The sequence below is a fragment of the Caloenas nicobarica genome, chromosome 8, assembly GCF_036013445.1.
Source record: "Caloenas nicobarica isolate bCalNic1 chromosome 8, bCalNic1.hap1, whole genome shotgun sequence".
Lineage (NCBI taxonomy): Eukaryota > Metazoa > Chordata > Aves > Columbiformes > Columbidae > Caloenas > Caloenas nicobarica.
In genome coordinates, this window is record NC_088252.1 from 28659493 (window position 1) to 28683482 (window position 23990).

The 23990-nt window shown below is 45.2% G+C and overlaps 1 protein-coding gene across 3 annotated transcripts; it reads left to right on the top strand.

Annotated features, from left to right (window-relative positions):
- The first annotated feature begins 1759 nt into the window (after positions 1–1759).
- Positions 1760–22871, top strand: GPR149 (G protein-coupled receptor 149). 3 transcript variants are annotated; one of them, XM_065640397.1, is made up of 6 exons: positions 1760–3061; positions 4059–4251; positions 7102–7478; positions 19984–20082; positions 20219–20339; positions 20432–22871. In XM_065640397.1, exons 1-6 carry the CDS (start codon positions 2093–2095, stop codon positions 20554–20556), a joined length of 1884 nt encoding a protein of 627 aa, XP_065496469.1. In that variant the 5' UTR covers positions 1760–2092; the 3' UTR covers positions 20557–22871. The 3 variants fall into 3 exon arrangements, with proteins under 3 accessions (XP_065496469.1, XP_065496468.1, XP_065496466.1); XM_065640396.1 differs by having other exon boundaries at positions 19984–20339; positions 20432–20553; XM_065640394.1 differs by having other exon boundaries at positions 19984–22871.
- The last annotated feature ends 1119 nt before the right edge of the window (positions 22872–23990 follow it).

The following is a 23990-nucleotide window of genomic DNA, read 5'->3' on the forward strand; positions in this document are numbered from 1 at the left end:
GAGGAAGCCAAAAATAATGGGCCAAGCAAGGATGAATGGTGCATCTTTCTCTTCTTATTTCTTGACTGTACTTCTGACCAGCTCACACTGTTAAGATTTAGAGCACTGTCCTTAATTTAAAGTTGACTTGTGGGGGCAGAGGTGACTGTGATTTGTAAATAGAAGGAAATGAGCCCTGGCCTTTAGCTGGCACAGCACAGATTAACAATCAATAGTCCAGCAGGACAGATAAATCACAAAAGCCAAGTCAAATCCTGTATGGTTAAAGGCCAGATGGATGGTCCAGCTCCAGAGTTGTGCCTCGTGTGCAGGCAGGATGGATGCTCCTCTCTTTGTCACATTTCTGACATGAGGGTTGATGGTCCTGATAAATAACACAGAATCCTTCAACCAGAGGCAGCTACAGTGTGAAGGGGAGAACAGAGAGAGAAAGGCTTTACGGCAGGTCCTGCCACGAGGACAGTTCTGCAGCTGCACAGGGCACGTGGGGCTGACTGGAAGACAGAGCCTGGTTTGGGGCATAACCCTTCCAGAGCCATGGCAGGGCAGCGTGGAGATGGGAAGTGACAGCTTATTCAGGCAAGTTGCCATTGCCCTTAGCTCCGATCCTTGTGCTGTGGACTCTCGCCCCGCGACACAGCTGCAGCCGTGCGTTCTGTTCTGCTCCCTGTCCCATCCGGGCTCCAGCACCAGAATCGCAGCCGCCAGCCCTGCCCTGCCCGCAGCGGGACAACACCGGGCTGGGGCTTCACACAGCTGGTGCTGTTCAAAGGACTGAGCAAGGACCGCGTGGTTAATAACACAGATTTCTAACCGAATGCATTTGTAATGTTACCCAGACTAGTGAGTAATTGCAGCAGCCTTAAAATATTTAATCAGAAGATATTTGTCCTGCATCCCCATCATGTATTTGAACTCAAAAGTGGTGCCAAAAAGAGAAGAGAGGCAGAGTGCTCCAAGAAGGTTGCATTGAAGCTGCCTGTCCACTTAACATCTGAGCGTTGGAAATTTTGTCAGCTTATAAGTTTCACTTTCTCTAGAGAAAACATTCATAACATGCCAAAATGCATTTGGCTGTGATTCCATCCGTGTGTTCAGCTGGTGCAGACAACATCTGATGCGGCTCAGATTTGAATCCTGTGGGGAATGAAAGTTTTATAAACCCCAAACTGAGTTGAGATCCCGCACAGGCAGACGACACCTGGTTAACATGCACGGCAGTTACCGTCAGGAAGGGCAGGTTGTCACCAAGTCACACGGGGTTGGCACCGGCGTGTGCGCGTGCACGGGCGCTCGCAGCGGGAGCAGGAATGCAGAGGCAGAGCAGACACTCCCCTTCTGTTCCATCTTCAGAACAGGCTGCTGCGGCTTTTCCCCTCGCTAAGCTGGGAGTGCAGAAGTGCTGAAGAATAAAAGCAGCACTCTGGCTCGTGATGCACAGCCCGGGAGCAGCCGTGGGCTTTACGGGAATGACACTTACGGCTGACATCAGATGTGAGTATTTGCATTGGATTTCAGTGTCGGCATCGGAGGTGTGGCTTCGCAGGGACACTCTTTCAGGCTTCTCATCCAGCCAAGAGGCAGCTCCCTCTGAGAAGACACTCGCTCCCCTGGCTCTGCTATCCTGCTTGCATCCAACTCCTCCCTCCTGCAGCTCCGAACAGCGCAGGGTGAATCCACAGCTTCTCTTTCCTACTATGTTTCTACCTGAGCTACTAGAGCTTGAACATCCGTGATACTCTGCCTTCATTCCAACTGAACTCGTGAGTAAGGCACGTTGCCTGATATCTGTCAAAAGTGAATGGCATGTTATTACCTGAAGAGCCTGAATGAACCAGCTTCCAGTACTGAAAGGATTATGAAGAACTGCATTTTTTTCAGCACCTTTGATATTTCATTGTTGCCTGATTTTTTGAGAGCCTGAGTTGTTCTGGTTATCAAGGGCGCTTTCACCTGAATATTTCTTCATCAGATGTCACAAAAGAGACTCTAGGAAAACAAACTTGTGATGTGGAGCTAACAGTTTTGGTTTCAGCTAGTGAAAACTTGCAGAGTCAGTGAGAAGGCTTAGAAAAAAAACTTGCCAGGGACGATGTCGGTAACGCCTAATAATTTGTCACTCAATGGGACAAGCTTCTTTGCTGAAAATCATGGCATCACGGGTAAGCCTAGTGAGCAGAGAACTTGGAATGTCTTTCTGTTCTGCCTGACTTTTATCTTTGCATTCACAGCACTTCTGGGCAGCATTTATTCACTAGTTTCCCTGCTGAAAATGCAAAACAAAACCACGGTTTCGATGATTGTGACCTCTTTGTCAATAGATGATTTGATCAGCATTGTGCCAGTGATTATTTTCATGCTCGCCCAGTGGTCAAGTGATGTCCTCCCCCAGCCTCTGTGCACCACCTCAGCACTTATGTATTTATTCCAGGGCATTTCTAGCAACCTGAAAGGATCTCTTATAGTTTCTTACAACTTCTACACCATCAACAAAACTGAGACAGTGAGCTGCAGCACTTCCAAGCAACGAGCGAACGTGGTGTGGGCCATTCTTACCATTTGGATTGTCTGTTTGCTGATCTGCATTTTGCCTCTTTGTGACTGGGGCAAGTACATCCCCACCTCCTGGGGCTGCTTCACTGACTGCGCCAGTTCCTACGTCTTGTTTTTATTTGTTGTCTACTCGCTGTGCTTTTGCCTTCTCACAGTGCTGTCTGTTCCTCTAACTTACCAGCTGCTGTGCTCAGATGAGCAGCAGCTATTGCACATTGATTACCAGGAGATCTCTGGAGGCTGTGTCACCCCTGGGACACCTGTGGGCTGCAGCACTGCCACCCGCTCGCTGTCACCGCCAGACCCTGTGGATAAAACCCCGAAGCATTTCCAAACCGTGTGCCCAAGCTCGGAGGCAGTTTTTAGGACAGATGTGGCTGAGAGCGGTGCAGTCGAGCCCCGTGGCGTGAGCAGCGTCCAGAGCAGGAATTTCACGGTGGCCTTCGCCCAGAAACGCTTCTCGCTGATTCTCGCATTGACAAAAGTCATTCTCTGGCTTCCGATGATGGTAAATTGTCAGACTGCTTTACTTTCTCATGTTTTCTGACATTTAAATGGCGTGTGAGTTGGTGTGCCATGAATTGAAAGATGAATGGTCGCCATTCCAATTGTTCCTTATACTATAGTTCGTGCCGGCAAAAGTCCTTTTAAGCAGGTCTGTGTCACTATGTTTATTTAGCGGGCTGTCAGCAGAGCCTGATTCCTCAGTGTGTTACTCTATCATCACATCGTTTGTATCACCTGAATACAGGGATGAATAAGGTCCACCCTTTGGTGCTGCCAGCTGTCTGATAAACATTTTTTCTTCATGATGGGGTATGTGAATTGTACTAAGCAAGCTCCTCTACCCCTCCCCACAGCTGTGAGTCCCGTCCTTTGCCAGACTGGTTAAAAAAATAGGAGTTTGTTAGAAAAATGAGGCTTGCTTGCATCTTTGTAATCTCTGTAGCAGCAGGGGGGTGGAGGGGGGGCTGTCTATGTGCGTGCACTGGCATATCTGGGAACAGGTGCATTCATGTATAATTAGAAAGGATTCTGTAGAGAACATGGAACGTGGGTCTGGGGCAGTGTTACCCTGTCCCCAGGTGCGTGTGGACTCAGCACTGAGCTGCTCTCCATGGGAAGAGCATCACAGAGCATCCGTGGGCAGCCCCGGCTGCGGCCAGGGTCTCCCTCTGCCCCGTCAGGAGTCGGGGTTCCTCAGTCCGCGCAGCACAGACGGAGCTGGCAGTCTCTGCTAAGTTGCTTGGACTGAGAGTTGCTTCTTTTAGTAGTGTTCAGCCATCTATATTTACCTTAAGCCAGGGTTTGTCTGAGGAATGCAGAATGAGGAGGAGAGCCTCTGCCACTGTGTTTTCTCCACTCTCTGTTAGACACAAAATTGTAAGGCTCAGCAAACAGTAATGACAACCTGTGTCTTTATTCATAGTGAGGCGTTCTGTTTATCCCTGGAAGTATCTCGTGTGCCTGAAGCAATTTAGATTTCAAAATGCTCTGCCTTTCAGATACAAATGGTTGTCCAGCACATCACTGGCTTTCAGAGCCTTTCGTTTGAGACGCTGAGCTTCCTGCTGACTTTGCTGGCTGCCACCGTCACCCCCGTGTTTGTCCTGTCAGAGCACTGGATCCACCTGCCCTGCGGCTGCGTCATTAATTGCAGGAGGAATTCGTATGCGGTGTCTTCAGAAGATCTCCAAAGTAAGTATGGAAGGGTGATGCAAAGCTGGAATGTATCTTGAACAGGATAGGAAGTTAGTAACAGTACTTTGTACTCCTTGAAATCCTTTACTTGAATTATATAGACATTATTCAGAACAATATGTGAGACTCACAACATTCTTGTGAGGCAGCTGGGTGGAAATAGTGGATGCTGAGGCACAGAAGCTTGGCTGATTTTCCCAGGTCACTGTCAGATCTTTTAGCAGAGTCCAAAGGACTCCGAGTCCTGGTTTCACTCTCCTACCCTGGGAAAAATGGATCTCCCAAAATATGCCTTGTATTGATCAAATACATGGACCATGCTGAACATGTTTAATGTCTTGGGGGAAACAGAACATGATAACTGAGAGCAAATTCTAAGGAGAGAAGCTATTGTTTGTACCCCTGCGCTGTAGCTGCTAACCAGAAATCCCAGTGACACCAATAAGTGAAAAGCAAAGGACGTGGTTTATGGGAGGGCCTGTGTCTCAGCGCAGTGGTGCAGCTCCTTGGAAGCTGAGGAACTCCTGCACAGCTTCTGCCTAAAACTACTTCCCTGCATGTTTATGAAGTTCACCTTGGTGTAGCTGGGGGTGCCAGACCTTGGCTGGCAACCTTCTCGGAATGTCGGAAAGGCCCGTTCCCCTCTGGGCTCCTGCGTCAAGCCGTGTGGAGAGACCCGTGTGCACACCGACCACCAGCCTGGCTCCGCACTGACACCCCCGTGTTCTGCTCGTAAGAACGTGACCGTGCGCTGACACTCAGAGCAACAGGAGACAAAGAAATACAGCTCTCCTTCCATCAGCTTATCCCTCGTGAAACACACATTTAGGCTTCTGTGAACGTGAAGAGTGTTGTCATCGTCGTGGCCACGGTTACTTACGAAATACCTCGATCCTCCAGTGTTCACGTGTCTACACAGAGGGATTGCACTTTGAATTACAAATGCAGATGCATTTCCAGTGTTATTCTGAGGCATGTGTTTGTTATTAAAGTGTTTTATTGAAGCTTATTATACCTGGTAATATAAGTTCAGTATTTTTATTAGTGATTAATTTACATTAATTACACTTAAGTGTATACATATGTGTCTGTACGTTTGCTTTCTGGGACAAGCAAAAATATATTACTTAAAAATATTCAACAGTAGGTAATTGTGAAAAGTTTGAAGGATAGAAATCTGCCACAGGATATTACATACATCCGTATCTGTTAGGTCTCTGTTAACATAAAATAAATACGTTCTGGTAAAAATACCAGTGAAGAAAACTGTAAGGAGGGAAGGTGGAGCAATAGTTCATCTTTTAAATTTACGTTCGTAATTATTATCAAGAATAACTTAACAGAAAAACAATTAATATTTCCGATTTATAAGGCTGCAGTTGTATTCTTGTATAAAAATGATAGATTTATGCATTAATCATTCAGAAGTGAGCGTTGCAGTGCTAATGTTTGATACAGTTGTCCCTTGAGGCCTGGCCCAACGGGAATTGAAAGCGCTGGCAAGTTTTATTTAGAAAGTTTAGAATGGAATGGAATAGAATAGAATAGCATAGAATAATAGAATTTGGTAGGGACCTCCAAGGATCATCTAGTCCAACCGCAAAAGTTAGGAGCCAAATACTTCTGAGGGTCTGGGTGCAGTTTCCCGTGCTCTGGAGCAAGTGTCTGACATCTGTGGGTGAGTTCCTGACGCTCACTGCGCCGTGGGGGGGAAATGAAGCCCCTGAATCCCAGGGCGAAGCCGTTCTCAGTCATGGCTTCGCTTCTCCGAGCACGTTCTCCACGTGCAGAGCGGCCTGTGCTGCAGCTCGTGACGATCGAGCCCCTTGCGCAGAGAGGATGACTGCAGTTCATCAAGAAGGCACGTTAGTTCAGATACATTTAATAACCATTTTTAGGGAGATAAATGTACAACAGATAGAAAAGTAGCAATTAGAAAATTATTTTTTAAAATGTGACTTTTAGATATTTGTACTAAAGACTGTTCTCAAGTACTAATGCCATGGCTGCTAAGGTCAGAATTTCATCCACAATTATATTTGATCTATCAGCACACGAATTGTTGACTAGAAATAGAGGTTCTTAAATATATCCCCTTACCTTTTATTTCGTAATTTAGCATGAAAGGCCTGGTGGGAAGATGATTTCATTAGTTAAATAAAAGACACTTCTTTAGTTACTACAAATGTAAGATGAAAAGGAGGAAGATAAAGAATCGCAGGTGATTTGTGTTAGAAAAGAGGAAGAATGAAAGGGTATAAATAATGATTGAGGATTTTTATTTGGTTGTTCAATTACTGTGTAAGATTAGTTGGAGCACTGAATTTTGAATGGACAATATACAAAAATTTTGTTGTGTAAATACTTCAAATATTTTTTTTTGTTGTAGAATTTTGTTTTTCTTGCTTGACTATTGATATTGAAGGTTAGTTATATATATTCTGAGAAATGTTTTATCATTTTGTAGAATTTTTCACCTTTAGGGATATAGCTGAAACAGTCTCTGAAAAAGAGAGCATTAAAAAATGTGGGCATTTTGTTCTTGTGTGTATCCCATAAAACATCATATATCATGTGTTTTTGAAAATGGCAGATAATCTGCTGGTTTCTGGGAATACATTAACTTCGGAGTGTGTCATTTCTGAATCCATGAAGAAGGCAGTGTAATAACATACTACCTGAGAAGTCTTTCTTCTCAGCAGTTCATTCTTTCTGTGGATAGAAAATTGCCTGTTTCTAGCAGCAGTTAAATAATTTATTCCATGTCATTTTCATTGTGTATGTAATCTCATTTTTCTTCCTGGTTTTGACTCTTTTTAATATGACGTTTCTTTCCTTTCTGCTCAGCCAAACGTCGGGGGTTTGAATTCAACCTGTCCTTCCAGCAAGGTTACGGAATCTACAAAATCTCCCACGGGAACCACCACGACGGGGACGGCAAATCCACGTCCTGTGACACCCTGGGCAGCCATGGCTGCGGTGACGGTGACGGTGACGGGACGGTGGCTGCGGGGGGGACGGTGACACTTGGCACCACAGCCCCGTCGGACAGCGCCCCGGGCGGCCCCACGGTGGGACCCCCCCGAGGGGACATGGGGGGACACGGCCACACAGCGGCGGCGGCCGAGGGAGCCGAGAGGAGGTTGTCTCATGAGGAAAGCCACAAACCCGAGCTCACCGACTGGGAGTGGTGCAGGAGCAAATCGGAGAGGACCCCTCGGCAGGTAAAATATGAGTTTGCCTTTTTTTTTTTTCCCCTAATCGCAAGAATTACCTTACAAAAAAATAAGAACAGTTTCTGCTTACATTGAAATTGCTATTAGTCCTATTGGTAGTGTAGTTACTTTTAGTAAAAACCATACTTAGCATTCTGTATTTTAGTAACCACACACCTATTTGCAGATTCTGTTCCTACAGTGATTTCTCATGTGTCATCTTAATCATGGGGTTTTAATTATTATTATTTTGTGTGCACCTGCATGATCTGTATATGGTAACAATTCACTATGAATTACATTAAGTCATCTTAATGAATAGGAATTTTCTCTCAAAAAACTCGCAAAAGATGATGTTTTCAAGAGTATTTCCAAGCATCTGGTGACTCTTATGCTCATGGGTATCATGAGCTTATCTCATGGGTAGGGGAAAAAAGAGAACTGCAAAACATTGGCCACCCAAACTGAAGTATCAGTTGTCCATCAAAGGGGTTTAAGTGTCTCCATTGAAATAAGTAGAAGTCTCTAAATCTGGGAAACACATTTCCAGGTGATGTAGCTGCATGTTTATGCCCGATTTAAGGACAACAGAAAATGGTCAATAATTTTCCTGGAAGCCTTAGTTTTTCCCTGGCTATCCTGCCAGTGTTCGGAAGGGGAAACTTGCATTAAAGAAGTTGAATTTTAAAGTCCCCTCGGCCAAGCTCCTGCTCCAGGCAGGGCTGACTGCAAAGCTACAGCGACTTGCTGGGACCTTTGGCACATACATAGGTGAGATGTGTAAGATGTATTTTATATCTAAATAAAGGAATCCCTTCTCCCTCTGAACAAGACAATTTGATAAATTGAGTCAGAGTAGGAATTTGTTTGATATTTCAGATCTGATTGATATTTCAGATCTGATCGTCGCTTTCATGAAAAAGCAAATGTTGGCTCTGGTGCGGTGTGCAGTGGTGAACTACTGTGTTTGTGGGCAAAAGTAAATGATGACTCAGCCTGGTTTTAATCTACTATTTCTTGCTAACCCCTTGTGTGCCATGTATAGTTTGGTTAATAAAGTCCGTATATCACTAGGTTCATCATTAACTGTGGCTCTCCTTGCAGTAGTTTCCAGATGGTGTTTAAAAAAAAACCATTAAAAATCCCTTTTCCCATTTCCCGTGGCTGCCATTTGAAATGGCGAGACCTGTGACTTCCATTCCAGCAGGTACCAGCATCTCTCTGGGAAGCAGCTGGCAATGACTTCATGTCGGTGGCTTTATTTGCCTTGGGGCTTTATATGTCACTTTTGGACATACTTCTTCACTACTTGCATTACAAGGAATCTCAATTCATCCTTCTCTGACATTTTCCAAGCTATAACCCCGGTGCAGTTGCCAGGCATTAAGGCTCCTATGATCTAAAAGTTCAAGGCTTCTCAGTTACAGATCTCGGTGTTTCTGACATTCAGCACGAGCTTCCAGAGCTCCACAGCGCTGACATTTGCTTTGCTGCTGAAAAAGGGCAGAATATGAAACTCCAGCAAGCATTGTAAAAATAACTTTAATGCATCTCTCAGATGTATGTTGGATGAAAGATCGATTTGGGCCAAACACTAAATAAGTTGAAAACCACCCCTTTTACTTGTCCTGTCTGGAAGTCCCTAAGTATCTAAGAAAAGTCACTTTCTCCTCATCACTGTCCAGTTCTCACCTTTATTAAAAAAGGAGTCTTCCCCTAGTATTTATTGGCCATGTACTTCTGCTTAATTTGTTGATGAAGCTATCCAGCTGGGGAGAAAATACCAAACCTTATAAAGAAACGGATTATTATCCTAATAGGACAAAAGTTTTTCATCCTCAATACTTTCAGACTATAAATGCTTGATCACAGAAATAAATACAGATGTTCTCATTAGAGTACTTCCAGCTTTCTTTTCAATAAGCACCAGTCTGCTTGGTCACCCAGTGCCAAATCCTCTTGAGAATACAGAGGGAAAGTGGAGTTTAGCTCTGTCTTGCACATCATCTGGATAAACTCTACTGAGCTCCTCACAAGTCATGTTGGGGCAAAATACAGATATAACCCAGCGGTACGAGGAGCTCCTGCTGCCATCTCCGCTCACAGCAGAATATTCGGCAAAACCAAAGTTTGCTGCAGCTCTGAATGACAGCAGATCCTTTGCCTGGCTAGAGACAGTTTTGTCTTTGCTGTCTGGAAGGAGCCCAACAGAGTGCCACAAAAAGCCCGTAGAGATGCAGTGTTTGCTTGTGGCTTTTTCTGTCATACAGGCTGGAGTAGGAAGAAGCGTCTGATGAGACAGGGCTGAGCCTGGGGCAGACGGTGGGATTTCCCTGGAGCTGAGCGGGGATGGGGATGGGTGGTGGCTGGTAGAGCCTTTCTGTGCCGGAGGAGAGAGGACACGGACAGGAGGGGGAGCTGGGAAGGAAAGGGAAGATACAGCTGCTCTCTTAGGCTACTGCACTAAATCCAGCCTTGGAACTCCTTTTATAAATGCTTTTATCCAGACTAGATCACGGTCCTAAGGAAATGCAGCAATTTCCTTGGCTTGTGTTTGGCCTTTCTTGTAGTTTCTTGGATTTTCATGGCTGATACATTGCTCCACTGTGGAAGTACCGCAAGTGGCAGTACCTTCACTTCAGCAGAACAAAACCTGGTGGCAGCTGAAGTGGACATCACAACGGGGCTCCCTCTGGCCGAGAAGCAAGTGGAAGGAGCATCGTGGCCTAATAAGTGTAAAGCACATCACTGAGGACATGTATTTTTTTAATAGGGGTTTACATATAATAAGACTTTCAATTGATGTACCTTCTTGCATGTCATTATATGAAGAGGTGAAAAATGTCACTTACTCCACCTCTTCCCCAAACTCCTTCCTACCGTGTCTTGTCCACTTTTTTTTTCTTTCTTTTTTTTGCACTTTCTAGTAGATTTACTCAGCTCTTTCAGCTAAAAGCTGTGGGTTTGCCTCTGTTTCAACCCAGCAAAAATTAGCAGAAAAATAAAGCTTCCGTAAATCCTGCGTGGCTGTATAGCACATGGCAGTGGCTGTGCCGGTGAGGCGAAGGCAGAGCTGGGAATACTGGGTGCAGTGCTGAAGCACAGTGTGCCCAGGTAAAACTGTCCTCTCGGGTCATCCCGAGGGTGCGGACATGGCTGTGTCTCTCCCATTAACACTGATAGAGGTCAAGAGGCTGAACCACACGCCGTGCCCTGGAAATGCGTCTGTCCCACCAAGCCAGCTCGTGCCTTTCCTCTAGCAGGAGCTGTTCTGAGGTGCTAAATGGTTGTAGTCGTCGCGCTGATGGTCATATGTGCTATTCTGTCAGTTACAAAGGAATGTTAAATTTCCTATTTTGCTACCCCTGAACTTGCAGCGTATATTGGGCAGATTGGCCCAGCGTGTATCCCACTTCTTCACAGTCAAAAAATCCCTCTGAGGCAAAGGACTTGCTGAAATCTTGCTGAATCTTGGGTGATGATTTCTGTGTCATTCAACGGTGGTTTGCACTGCTGGGTAAGGGCAAGGATCCAGTGGCAGGCTTTGCATCTCTGATGAAAAATGACCGGGGCAAGGACGGAGGGCTGCTGGTCTGTCTGTTAGGTCAGGTGCTGGTGGAACCGCTGTCTGCCGTTCTGGGGTGACCCAACCATGCAGTTGCACTGTGATTAGGAATTAAAATGTGAAAACCTGTGTGCTTGGCCAAAACTCGGTCAACCACCTTGACAAAAAATAATTAGTTTCAGGTGAATGGAAATTGGCCAGCATTGAGGACTCTGGGGTTCAGAGTTTAAACTCTCTGAGTTTAAACCCTGCCAAGAACACCTGCAACTGGATCCTTGTGAATATGACTTTGCTGATTTTAAAGTGATGTGATTCACATAGTGAGATAAAGGCACAAGGGTTCCCCAGCGCACACACGATCCCGCAGTCGCTGTAGTGGCGGGTCGCTGTAGCAGGGCCTGACGTTGGGACAGCGTTAACAGGTACAGCTCTGCCCAGGAAACCAACTTCCCTCAGGTCGTAAGCTGGCGATGGCTTTGGGAGTTGAAAGGTCAGAAGAACATGTCGGTCAGTTACCTGTAGCAACTCAAACTTTATCCAACCGGGGAAACAAATCCAACCGTGTTTTACTAACGTTTGTAATTAGCAGGGTTAGTCAACCCTGGGTCTGATCCAAAGCACCCCAGGTCCAAACATCCCAGCTTTTAGTCAGGTAAATATTCCATTATATTTAGTGTGCTTACAGCTTTAATTTGAAGAACCGCTGTTGTTTTGTGTGTCTGCTGCCAGCATCCACTGCAGCACGTCAGGGGAAGGGAACTCTTGGTGGGACGGGATGTTTCCCAGCGCCGGGTGCTGAGAGCAGGGACAGCACGTGCCGGGGTAACAACTCTCTGCCTACATTACTGCTTTTCATCCTCTGAGCGACAAGTGATCCTTGCAGAAGGCTGCCCTGCCCATTTTAATTTGTATCGTGCAAGCAGTATTTTTTTATTCCGTTATTTTCAGACCTTAAAGAAGCAGTGAGAAAGGTATTGATCACTTGGATTTAGGTTTTCGAGAGCAGGGTGCCAGACAACATATGCGATGCCTTTGATTTTCTGTTGAAGCTGTGTACTGCTCGGAAAACGACGCTGCCTTGGAGTGATAGGAATGATGCTGGAGCTGGGCGTCTCCTCATCGTCTGTTCTGTGAGTAGAGTTACTCCATCAAAGTGATTTCTCTGGAATAAAAGTGGCATGAAAGGAGAATGAGGCAGCGGGTTTCATTTAATACCTATATTGGCTTGCTATAATAGAGAGGGAGAGAAAAAATGGTACTTGTCATTTTTAACTCTTGCTCAGCTGCATTTTTGAAAGATACATGTAACATCTCATAAGATACCAGTGTATCTGCCTTTCCAGAAGAGACTGGTTGTAAATACGTCATGTATTTTTTTGCCTGTCGTTAAGTGCCTTCAGGCAACAGAAATCTCCCAGGCTTGCAATATGTTGTAGGCTTTCTGATTATTTTTTTTCTCTGCCTTGATATCTGTGAGTTGCCTCCAGCAAACTCTTTCAAGAGACGGTCTCTGTAGAACCTATTTGTGTGCCCTGCGAAGAGAAAGAGGGGGAGGTGGTGTAAATCATTTCATTTAGGAGGAGCCAGTGCTGTATCTCTGTGTGTCTGCAGTTTGCTTGAAGTTTTTTCAGCAGTGATAAATGCACAGGATCTTTCTCATCCAGGAAAGCTTTAAACATTCCAGTAAACGCCAGGCATGGCATAGAGGCCAGGTTACAACTGGACTTGAAGATACTTGCTTTCCAGTGGCCTCTACAACCATCCCATGCGTATCTGCTGTGATGGTCGCGGCTGGTCTCTGCCCGCGGGTAGTTTTCCCTTGGTTAAAAATCAATGTAGCATTTCACCACCGTCTTCTGACTTTGCTCCAAGCGGACAAAGCAGTGTGGTCCATGCGATGTTCGCTGACTCTCTGCTTGTGCTTAAACTTCAGCTGGCACTCTATTGATTTCCACAGACAGGAGAAATATTGAGAGCAGAAGCATTTGCCCGGCAGGTGAGGGTCGGACACAGACCAGCTCCCCGTGGCAGCAGTTTGCTTCCTATACCTGCCGCGTGTTCTGGCTGCTTCACGTAAATAAGCAACAGCTTCCAGACCTGTTGCTTAGCAGGTTTTTGTGAATGCTAGATACAAGTATACATGCACGCGTGGAACTAGAGAAAAGAAACAAAAACTGGGCTGAGGAGAAGTAATGAGGATAAATAAGCCTTGTGGAGCTGACCGTGACACTGTGTCAGAGACTCTTACAGGAATGAATCCTGCAAAGAGCCGCCACTGATTGATATCAATGTTCCTTTTCTGAGAGAATAGACAATGCCGCAAACAATCAATATCACACTGACCAAGGGATCCTTGTACATTGGCCCTAATGCCACTTAATGGAATACGAGTTACAAAAGCAGTGCAATTTAGACACCTTCTAATAAAGCCATTACACTCCAGCCTGATATGTTCTCCATTTTTTAAAGGCTTGTGCTGTTCTTCAACATATTGAACAACATTATGTTTTCCTAGCCAGCAAAAGCACCATTTCAGTTTAAATTTACAATACCTGCAGCTCAGCAGAAAGCCTGTTAGTATGACACTTGCAAATGAACTCAGATATTTTTTTCCAGGACTGGCAGTACATGTCAAATAAGCTTCACTGAGTCTGGTGAAAGGGCGAGGCCCAGTTTTGCAGTTATTACAAATAAGAGAATGGATGTCAGCAGATCATCTGTGCAAAGTGTGACCTTCTTGGTAGTGGGGTGATGAAGGAGCTGGACCAGACATCCCAGGCTCTGATTTCTGTACCCACCACATGCTGCCCAGTTCACCTCTTTTCGGCAGTGCCGACCTGTGGCCACTTAATGGTGCAATTAGCCCTGTCACTCAGGACCCTAGGAACTCATTTTCAAGCATTCGTGGCTGGAAGGCTTTGGCAGATATATATAACTATGCAAAAGCAATGTTCTTTAGACTGTCATGAGTAGAGTGCAGAGTTGCACCTTTCTAAAGGAGGACACGTCAGTTCTGTGGATGCCAACACTGCTTTAATTGCGGCCCAGTGGACAGAACCCTTGTTACTTGGTCCCCGTGGTGCTGCGCAGTGGAGCTGCAGAGGTGGAGCCGTCCCCGTGGCTTGGAGAGAGGTGGTTGCCCCCGTGTTCTGCTTGTAAACCTCAGGCAGCTTCTCCGCCTGCCTCTGTGAACAGAGATGGACACACCGACCATCAGCTTGGCCGTCGATCGCATGGTCAGTGGTTGCCCGCGTTCACCGTGCCACGGGAGGAAACCACACGAGACAGAAGTGCAAGAGCCACAGTTCATTTGTCAGGTAGCCACGGCACTGGCATCGTTACACTTGCAGGTGCATGACTTCACAATTTGAATGTTCCTCTAGTGTAGATTTTGAGTAATAGCTGTGTTTCTTGCACACACCCCAAATATTTATCTTCATGCAAATAATGAAAACTAACACTGAAATTTTAATTCTGAGCATTCTTTTTTACCTGAAAGTGCAAATAAATTATTAGAAATTGTCTTCTATCTCACACGCTGCTGTGCACAAAATGCACAAAATTACGTAAGGACCAAGTCTGTACTTGTTCTAAAAATCTTATTAAAAATAACAAACATATTAATCAAAATGGGCACTCCTGCTTTCACAGTTACTTTTGAAAGGTCAGTGTAGGATGTGGGACAGGTGTCTGCAAGGCAAGAAGTTTGGTGAAACCCAGACATTTCAGCAAATCCGTCAGGCAAGCCTCTTTCTGTATTGAAGAGGGTTGTTTCTCCTAAAACCAGCTATTCTGTGTGTGAGGAAGATGATGGAAATGCAATAGATTTGCACCTGCGCGGCGGGCGGTCACTGGAGCTGCCACACACATTATTTGGGGAATATTCAAGGGATTTCTGTTGGGGTCGTTCACTTCAGCCCCAACAACTGAGTACAGCAGTTCTGGCATGTAGATGCGAGTGTTCTTACCTTGGATGCCTCGGTGGCACGTTCCGTTACTAATTTGCTCCAAATAAAGGTCTGTCCACATCAGGCAGGCCGAAGACAAATACTGGTTTTTAAGGTTGCCTGGGGTGAGCTTGGCTATTCTTGTCATACCATATTAGCTCTAAATTTACTGCAGTCAGCTTCTCAAAGGGCAAATCATTGCAGTTATTAATTTACTGCAGCTAATTTTTATTTTTAGGGAAGTGGAAGATTTAGCATCTATTTTAAAACAAACAGAAAACACATTGTCTCTGGAAAGAAACGTCGGGATCCTTCCTGGAAACATTCTAAAAATAGAACTTTTCAGCTAGAGCTGTATTCCACTCAAGTAATTAGGAATGCAAACTCATTAGAGCTTTATTTAGATGGCTGATATTTGTGTTTGGCAAGGCGGTGTGGCCCAACGGGATGCAGCAGAACCTGCGTCTGTGTGCGGCTCTGTCCCCGCGCCGGGCGCGAGTCGCTCTCCATTCTGGGACCTCCTGCCTTTCCCAGGGACACGATGCACACTCTGGTATGATCTCTGCTTTGCTGTAACACTAATGTTACACCTGTCTTATTATTCCAGGGCCTGAGACTCCTGACATTTGAAAATTAGGAGTCGCGAGGGAGAGTCTACAAACTACCTTGTGCTGGAGTCCATCTGCCCAGACACGGGCATGTGGAACCAGTAGAGAGGGTGTCTGTCCCCTTTGGCCTCCAGCCGCCGCTTCTGGAGGTCTCCCAGTAGTCCTCTGCTATATTTGAAGGTTTTTTGAAGATATCTTGAATCCTCTGGCATCTCCGATGGTGCTAGGCCACCATGTCTAGGCAACAGGTTCAGACTTGGAGTGTCTGAGTACTCAGCCTTCGTGCACAGTCAGGGAGGGGAGCTCTGGAGTATCCTCCAAATAATTTTTTTTCTTCCCCAGGCTCTTAGGTGTTTCCTTTCTTCCTCTATTTAACCTTTTTTTTCTCCACTGGCCTTTACCATGTTGCAACAGCGATTTGTTGTCCTTGAAGTGAGGTGTGAGCTACGTGAGCCACCATTCAGGTCCTGTGGCTCCAAACAGTTTCTGTTTGATTTCAGCTGCTAACAAGTGTTAGCTAAGGGTCTCGCTAAGGGTCTCAGCTTTGTTCTCAGGAGATGAAGTATTAATTGATAACCATGTTTGGAGAACAAAGCTGTTCATGCTTTCCTTTCCCTACCGTGCAGTCATCCGCTCTCTGAAACAAAAAATTACCAGGAAATTCTGGGAAGTTTGGGCTTATCCAGACTGGACGGTGGTCTCTGCAGATTCTGAGCACTGGAGAACTGGGACCGCTGAGTTTAAGATCCTTGTAACAGGATGAATCCAGTTACAATCAATATAAAATGCAGAAAGTACGTAGAAATGTTTGGTACTTGAATTATTCATATGTTAGCCTTACAGAATTTTCTAGGCTTCCTCTAGCAGAATAAATTCTTGATCACTTGTAAACTAGAGTTTTAAGTTATTTTGAACGTCATGTGTAAATACATCAGAAACAGTACTGAAAGCTGGTTGCTGACTTCTCTCTAAGCGCCCAGCTCAGGAAATTGCTGCTCAGCTGGTGCCGACGCTGGGGGCGGCAGAGGGAACGCGTGCCCCAGGAGCCCTCACAGCCTGCGCTGCAGGGCTCTGCTTTGGCAGGGCATGAAATGAACACGTGCTTCAAGTGTACTTGCAGCTTAATATGCATTTATTAATATTTCACGTAAGTATAACTATTGCATGGCAAACCAGATAGAAAAGGGTGTTTCTGTTTGGTTTCTGCCAGTTTGCAATAACAGATTCTGTGAAGGTACGTTCCCCTTCCCTTCCAAAAAAGCCATAGGGATCAGAGACTGATTTCCTGTTCAGGGAAGGCCGTGAGGTTACTGGGTTCCATAAACGGCCTTAGTAGGACCATTTAAAAACTGGAAGTGAGGAGGGGACAGGGCAGGGGAGCCCGGTCCTGGACTGCAGTGGTTGTGAGGAGGGTTTGCCTCATAGCAACAACAGCTGCCTTCTCTCTTCTCTGAAATCTGGAAGGTGGATAATTTAGTTCAATAAAGAAAGAATTTGCGTTATCAATTATGCACAGATTTCTCCGTTCAGAATGCATCAGCGCTCCTTAAGGAACCAAGTACATTTGTGATGTATTTCATTGTAATATTTGTCTGTGCTTGTTAAAAATGCATGTGCCGGTACATGCGGTTCTCCAGCGAAATCCCTGTCCCAGATTCGAACAGCCAGAACAGCCTCCAGCCCCCCGGGCGGGCCCTGCGCTGGGGCGGGAGGGAAAGAACAATCGCCGCAAACACTGAAACACGGCCAGGGACGCAGGGAAACTTGGCAGCATTGGGGATGCTGCAGCGGGCTCGGGTGCTAAAGCGTGGATATATACTGAGCAACTTTGAATTTACCAACTTGCTGTTTCTATGATGCAAACCTGCAGAAACCAGTCCAGTCCTCCAGAGGGGCAGCTCAGATTTAGTGCCAGTCTGCAGCTTTTGTGAGACCTGGCAGATATTTTGTGAGATTCAGTTAAAGCTGGTCTCAGCATAAAGATAGTGATTTTGGCTTTCAGAATGATTTGAGTGGGGAATGCCATGGGTTTTTTAATTGAAGCATTTGAGCATTTCCAAATTGACACCTTTCCTTGAGTCCTACCAGAAATTAAGAAATTGATTGTAAAAAGATAAATATTTTATATACATATATGCGTGTGTACAATGAATAAATGGATACTTGTATGTATGTGTGCATGTGTGCACGCAGAGAAAAAGCGTGAGTGGATATAAGAACCAGAAGAGACTTAGTTTTAAGCCTGCTGTGTTCAAGCAGGTGTCTGATCCTTCCTTCACCTCCCCTGGTTGAGAGTGAGGAAGGTCTCACCAAGCCCAGTCGTCACTCGCAGGATCAGAGGTGTTGCCAGCGACGCTGCCTTGTCCTGGGTAGTTACCATGGATGCCGAACTGGTACGGGATGCGTAAGAGTTAGAGAGGATGCACTTCAGCTCTGGCATGTCTTTGTGATAGTACCACAAACCCCAGTGGAAGTAATTCCGATGAAACACAATACTGGAGGTGTAGAAAAATCCCTACATTTTATTCAGGAATAATGATAATTACATATGTGTATCTAATATGCTGCAAAATTGCTGAGACACAAGAGCAGCAAAATGGCACTTTGGTTGAAATGCTCGGATTTATTTTTAATTTCACAAAGCTCTTCCCCTTTATGCCAGTGCTTGATTCCTGCATGTGTTGTCCAGACAGCATCAGAACGTGGTCTTTCTGAAGATGATCCGAGAAAAAAGTGACACTAAGTTTCTGTACCTTCTTAAAAACATCTTTGTAGAAGTGCTTTAAAAGGAGAACACATAGCACAAATTGTGTGGGAGGAGTTAGTATGTGTATTTTTTTAGAAAGCGGGTTTTCGGTTCGGTACAGGAGTACAAAGCATTTGGGCAGGAGCGTGTGGAAAGAGGCCGGTGGGGCAGTGACCTTTGGAACGGCAGCGTGTGCCGGGCTGTGGAGCGCGGGCTGGCAGCCGTGCAGGAGCAGCACGGTGGCGCTGGGTCTGTTCTCACCGAAGTGCCGATGAATCGCAACCCGTGTGCAGCTGCAGGTGTCCTGTTCACCCTGCAGCGACGGGGTGAGACACAGGGCCGGGGTGGGGGAGCTGGAGGGCACTGCTCGCTGGAGCTGCCTGTCCTAGAGTCAGCACTTCCCACCGGCCGAGCCGTCTGCTTGCGGCAAAGCTGTGGCTCATTTCAATAGTATTTTTAACTGAATAAGAGCAAGTTTTCACATGGTAATCGCTGCCCTTCTCAGTGAGCACGCAAAGCCCAACTGCAGCAAAGCAGATGAGGATGGAGCAATAGATGAGTCCTCAGTGAGGTTCTCCAAAACCTGAGTCCGATGTTTCTTTGCTGTGTGTGTCTGTTCTGCCTTCGCTTGGGTTCCGTCCAACGCGAGTCACTGAATGGACAACCTCCACAGCTAAAAATCGGAGTCTTGGTAGTGGGAGAGAACATCAGGCTGTCCTGCAGCACTAGGGAAGGGAACACGTAACACGTAACAACCTACCCCTACCACCATCGGCACAGGAGCAATCCACGTCCTCTGTCCTCCACACAGACACGCGCAGTCATTTCGGTGTGTGATGCCTTTATTTATTTGCAGCCTCTGAAACAGATTTCATTGCAACTGCTAAAAATTCTTGGTTTGATCATGACCTTTAGTACTGCAGAGCTGTAACTGGAATTTTCTTCTTCTGCCTTCAAGTGTGTGGAAATTTCTCTACTGGTAAATTTAGCTTTGTTGTAGGAAAAAAATCCCATATTGGCTTCTAGAACCACTATGAAATGTGTTTGGGAGCAAGGTTCTGGATGGACTCTCTGGCCATCAGAGTAGTGGTGCTGTAAATCCTTATTATATAAGTATTGTTATATATATCATGTATAGATTTCCAGCTGATACTGTTGAATAAGCATTATTTCCACCATAAAAATTAGTTAAGACTAATTAAGACAGGGTGCCCAAGGGAGACAGATGGTGTCAGTGTAGGGGTCCTGGTTTGGAACAGTCGTCTGGTGCTGTTTCTCTCCTCTTGGTCACTGTATGAGAAGCTTTGGGGATCATTGTCTTAGTCTGGTGTAAGCAGAGGGAAATCCCTGCAGAGATGCCCGTGAGCCGCAATGGGACGGCCAGTGTAGACTGTTCCAATACACCGTGTCTGCCCATAAGCTGTAGCTGAGTCCCAGTCCCTTGGGACTTCACTTTTTAGACTAAAGTGTAGAATTAAACCCCACTTCTTTTTAGTCTTTAAAGTCATAAATACCAGGTTTGTAAAATGCTGCAAGGAAAAATCTGCAAGAGTAAAATAAGTTAATAAATTAAGCATAATTGGCTTGTTTAAAATTATTCTAACTTCAAAAATTAGCATTAAATAATGGTCATTCTTTCTTTTTCCAGCGGTCGGGTGGGGCCTTAGCCATCCCTCTGTGTGCATTCCAAGGAACTGTATCTCTTCAGGCACCCACAGGAAAAACGCTCTCTTTGTCTACATACGAGGTAAGCACTGAAGGGCAAAAAATAACACCCGCATCAAAGAAAATTGAAGTATATCGATCTAAAAGTGTTGGTCATGAGCCAAACCCAGAGGAGTCTCCTAATAGATTTGCTGACACGAGTGTTAAAATTCATTTAGAGGTTCTTGAAATTTGTGACAATGAAGAGGCCCTGGACACTGTGTCGATCATCAGCAATATCAGCCAGTCCTCCGCGCAGGTCAGGTCTCCATCCTTGCGGTATTCACGCAAAGAAAACAGGTTTGTCTCGTGTGATCTAGGGGAAACTGCCTCCTACTCCCTCTTCATACCGTCAAACAATCCTGACAGTGATATTAACATATCGATTCCAGACACTGTCGAAGCTCATCGACAGAACAGTAAAAAACAGCAAAAGGAAAGAGGTGGTTATCAGGAAGAAATTCAGATGTTGAATAAAGCATACAGAAAACGGGAAGAAGATGGTAACAGCAATTAGAAGGCATTTAATCTAGGCATTTAAACTGATTGACATCGCTCCTCTTGACTCAAGGTACTCTGGCAAATACAATGCTAACTGTTTTTTCCCAACATAAATTAATTTTATTTCGGTACCCTGTTAAATAGATTAAAACTTTTAATGATATATGGATGGGATAACAAATACTTCAGCGCTTTACAGCTTTCTGTTGTTTATTTCAAGTTATTTATAGATCTCTTTATTTGAGAAACACTTGTATCTAAAAGGAATCCTAACCAGAGTCTTAAAAACCAGCTTTGGTTGGTTGTTGGCCCCGGGGGGTCTGTCAGTGGGAACCTGTGGACGACGAGGGAAGTTGGAACAGCTTTGGCTGACTTGAGTTCTGCTCTTACTGACGTGCCGCACTTGGAACTTCTGTCTGAAACACTGTAGCCCAAACCTAAGACTAGTTCATTTAGTTGACTAGAGGATTAAAAGAGATGTAAATGGTTTAATTTTTCTACTATGTACATCATTCGTATGTAATACCATTGTATAGACATTTGAACATGGGTGGCTGAAATATAAGTGTGCACATTGTATACATGCGACATTGTGAAACTTAAATGTGCTCATGGTTTGACATTTCTTTGATCAAATGTGACAAATGTTGATTACTTTTATGCCAGTTACTGGGAAGAGTTCCCTTTGTTGCCTCTTACCAAGTTAAGGAGTTTCCCAACCTTACAGAATATTTGCACTCAATCCAGATAAAGGCAGCATTTGAAATGTTTGAAGAGTCAAAAGTGATTTGAATAATTCTTGAGTTTTATCTCCTCCTCAAGGCCCATTAGAAGCTGGTACTTTTATCAACACAACCCGAGAAGGGCTGTATCTTGCAGATAGTTGCCGAAGTCCCAGTGGCTCACAGCAAAAACACTGATATTTTTTCTGCCTTCTATATTCTGTGAGTAAACTTGTCATCACTCCTCTTTGGATGGACCTGCATGCTTTAGGCGTGAGTGAGGAGCTGGAGGTCACGGCTGCTTTGTGACCCTTAGGAGAGGGGGAAGGAGCTGCTCTGGGTGGTCAGAGCCTGAGCCCAGACACCAGCCTGGGGGGTCAGGCTGGTTACTGAAGCTCTGCCCTGTGCCACCCTCAGGAGGAGCCCAGCTCCCTACTGACAAGGAACCTAGAACTAAGTCTAAAACCAACCTTAAACCAGTGAATACTCTTATTTTGTGACAAATTCACACAAGCCAAGGTGGAAACAATGGAGTCCTCAAGCCTTACATTAAATATGCTGCATGTGCTTGAAATGATTGTGCATTTTGACTGAGAGCTTTTTTTTCTGAGGTTTTGTCATTCAGTTAAACAGAGGTAAATATACCCCCAGGACTTGCAGCAGTTTAATTAAAATGATTCTGCTGCTTTACTGGATAGATTTAATTTCCAGTGGTATGCGTGACAACATCATCATTTAGGTGTCTGCAGTTTTCCCCTCGGTGGGAGGGTGCAGGGGAAAATAAGCACAACCATGTTCAGGATTCCGTTATGGGTTATGAACCGACAGAGCAAAAGGGCCAAATCTCGTGTCCATTTGAAGGCAGCACTCGAGATGGAGTCATGAAAACAAGCAGGCGAGCTGCCTGCTGACTTGAGCGGCAGAAACAAGCCTGGCGTCGCGAGCAGCGGGGCTGTGCTGCGGGACGCTGATGTAGCGCTGAAGAACATGGGGGATGAAGGCTGGAGGGTGCTGAGATGGAGGTGGATCGCTCTGCAAGATGTGCTTTCCACGGGCCGCCTTGCCAAGGTGGAAGCAAGGGCTCTCCTAGGATCACCTCAAGGCTCTTAGTTCCACTAAGACGCTGTTATATTTCAGATTTAACAAGAACCTACAGTAGAAGGAACCATCAGTGGTAAGTAGATCGAATAAATCTATAGCCATACACAGAGAGCAGAGACACATTCTGCTCTGAATATCTTGCTTTTTTTCATGTTCTGTAGAAGGAACGCAGAAAGTGTCTTTATAGCAACGGACACAGTCCAGGGTGGCGAAGTTGTGGGGTAGGATATCGTCCGTCACAACTGCAGTTTGGTCGCTGCTCTGTTTTCCTGGAAATGATTTGGACTGTGTTAACAGGATTACGTGCTGATGTGTTCAATCTCCAATGGATATATTTACAAAGAGTTAATGTTTGGAGGCACTAAAATTCTGCATAGCTGTGACCCAGAGCTTGACCTGATTGTAGAGCATTGTCTTGCTGCTGTAGTAAAACATACATTTTCTTTAATGAATCTGTAAATTTGATAATGTACAAATGTCTGATCATTTTATTTTTTGCTCTAAATGACTCACATCATTAAACAATTTAAAGTGTGTGAAAACCCAAGTTGTAATTATTGACTAGACTTCAGCTCCTTCCACAAAGTACAAGAAAACTTGCTGTTTGAGAAAATTTGCTCCTGGTTTGCTTATTCATGCATTAAGCTGTCTTCATTTATCATTTTATGAAGTGTATTTGGACTTGATTTTTAAAACAATTCCTTTATAGTAGTTTTTAAGGAAAAAAAATTTATTCTGCTTCTGTTGTTTTTCCCCATCTGATCTTTTAATGTATTTCAGCAACAGCTTGACATTTGAGAGCAAAGTGTTTGAAGGTGACTTGAAAGAGACCTCATCTGTGTTCAGACACCACAGCGACCGACTGAAAAAGTCCCTTGGAAGAGGTGACTTGGATCAGCGCCTAGGCTTCCCCTGCTCTTAGGACATGGGTTGTTGAATAATGCCAAGGATAGAAAACAAAGAACTGGGAAATAATTTTTGAGATCGTGTTTGGTAAGCAGTATATCCAGCAGGTCAGAGCTTCCTTCCAGTGGCACTTGCGTTCACTGAGAATAACGTTACATTAACAGAGTTATAAGAAATTAAATCTGTAATACACAGGGCCAGGCCCAGGAATCCCAGATGCCTTCAAGGATTGTGCTTCTTGAAATAAAATATACGGCCAGGTGCTGAAGTGTAAATTTTCTGTACTAATCTTGCTAGCAAATGTATCTCACCGCAGCCCTGGCGTGTCCTTCCCGAGGCTGCGTGGATTGCAGGTGCAGGATGGGGAGACGCGAGGCAGAAGGGTGTTGCCTGTTAGATTTCTCATTTCTCTGCCGCGCTCCTTCCCGTCATTTGCCTTTCACGTGATTCCCCGCATCCTCCGGTCCTTGCTCTCTCTGTTCTTGGTCCCCTCGTTTCCCTCTTTTCCCTGGTCACCTCCCCCAGCGCTCAGCTGCTCGCCCTGCGGATGTCTCGGATCTTGCTCTCTATTCCTTTTCGTGCAAATTAGAATCCGAGTTTTTCTGAGATAGCCTGGAAAAGGATAAGCCCAGCAGCAAAACAAGTGGCTACTTAGGTGCATAAAGCATTTTGTGAGGGGAAAGGAAAAAAAATATACAGATCTTGGACTTGAATACCTAGT

Coding starts and splice junctions, on each gene's coding strand:
- GPR149 (XM_065640394.1), top strand. CDS start 2,093: ATGTCGGTAACGCCTAATAATTTGTCACTCAATGGGACAAGCTTCTTT. Junction 4,252..7,101: donor GTCTTCAGAAGATCTCCAAA/GTAAGTATGGAA, acceptor CTTTCTGCTCAG/CCAAACGTCGGGGGTTTGAA. Junction 7,479..19,983: donor CGGAGAGGACCCCTCGGCAG/GTAAAATATGAG, acceptor TTCTTTTTCCAG/CGGTCGGGTGGGGCCTTAGC.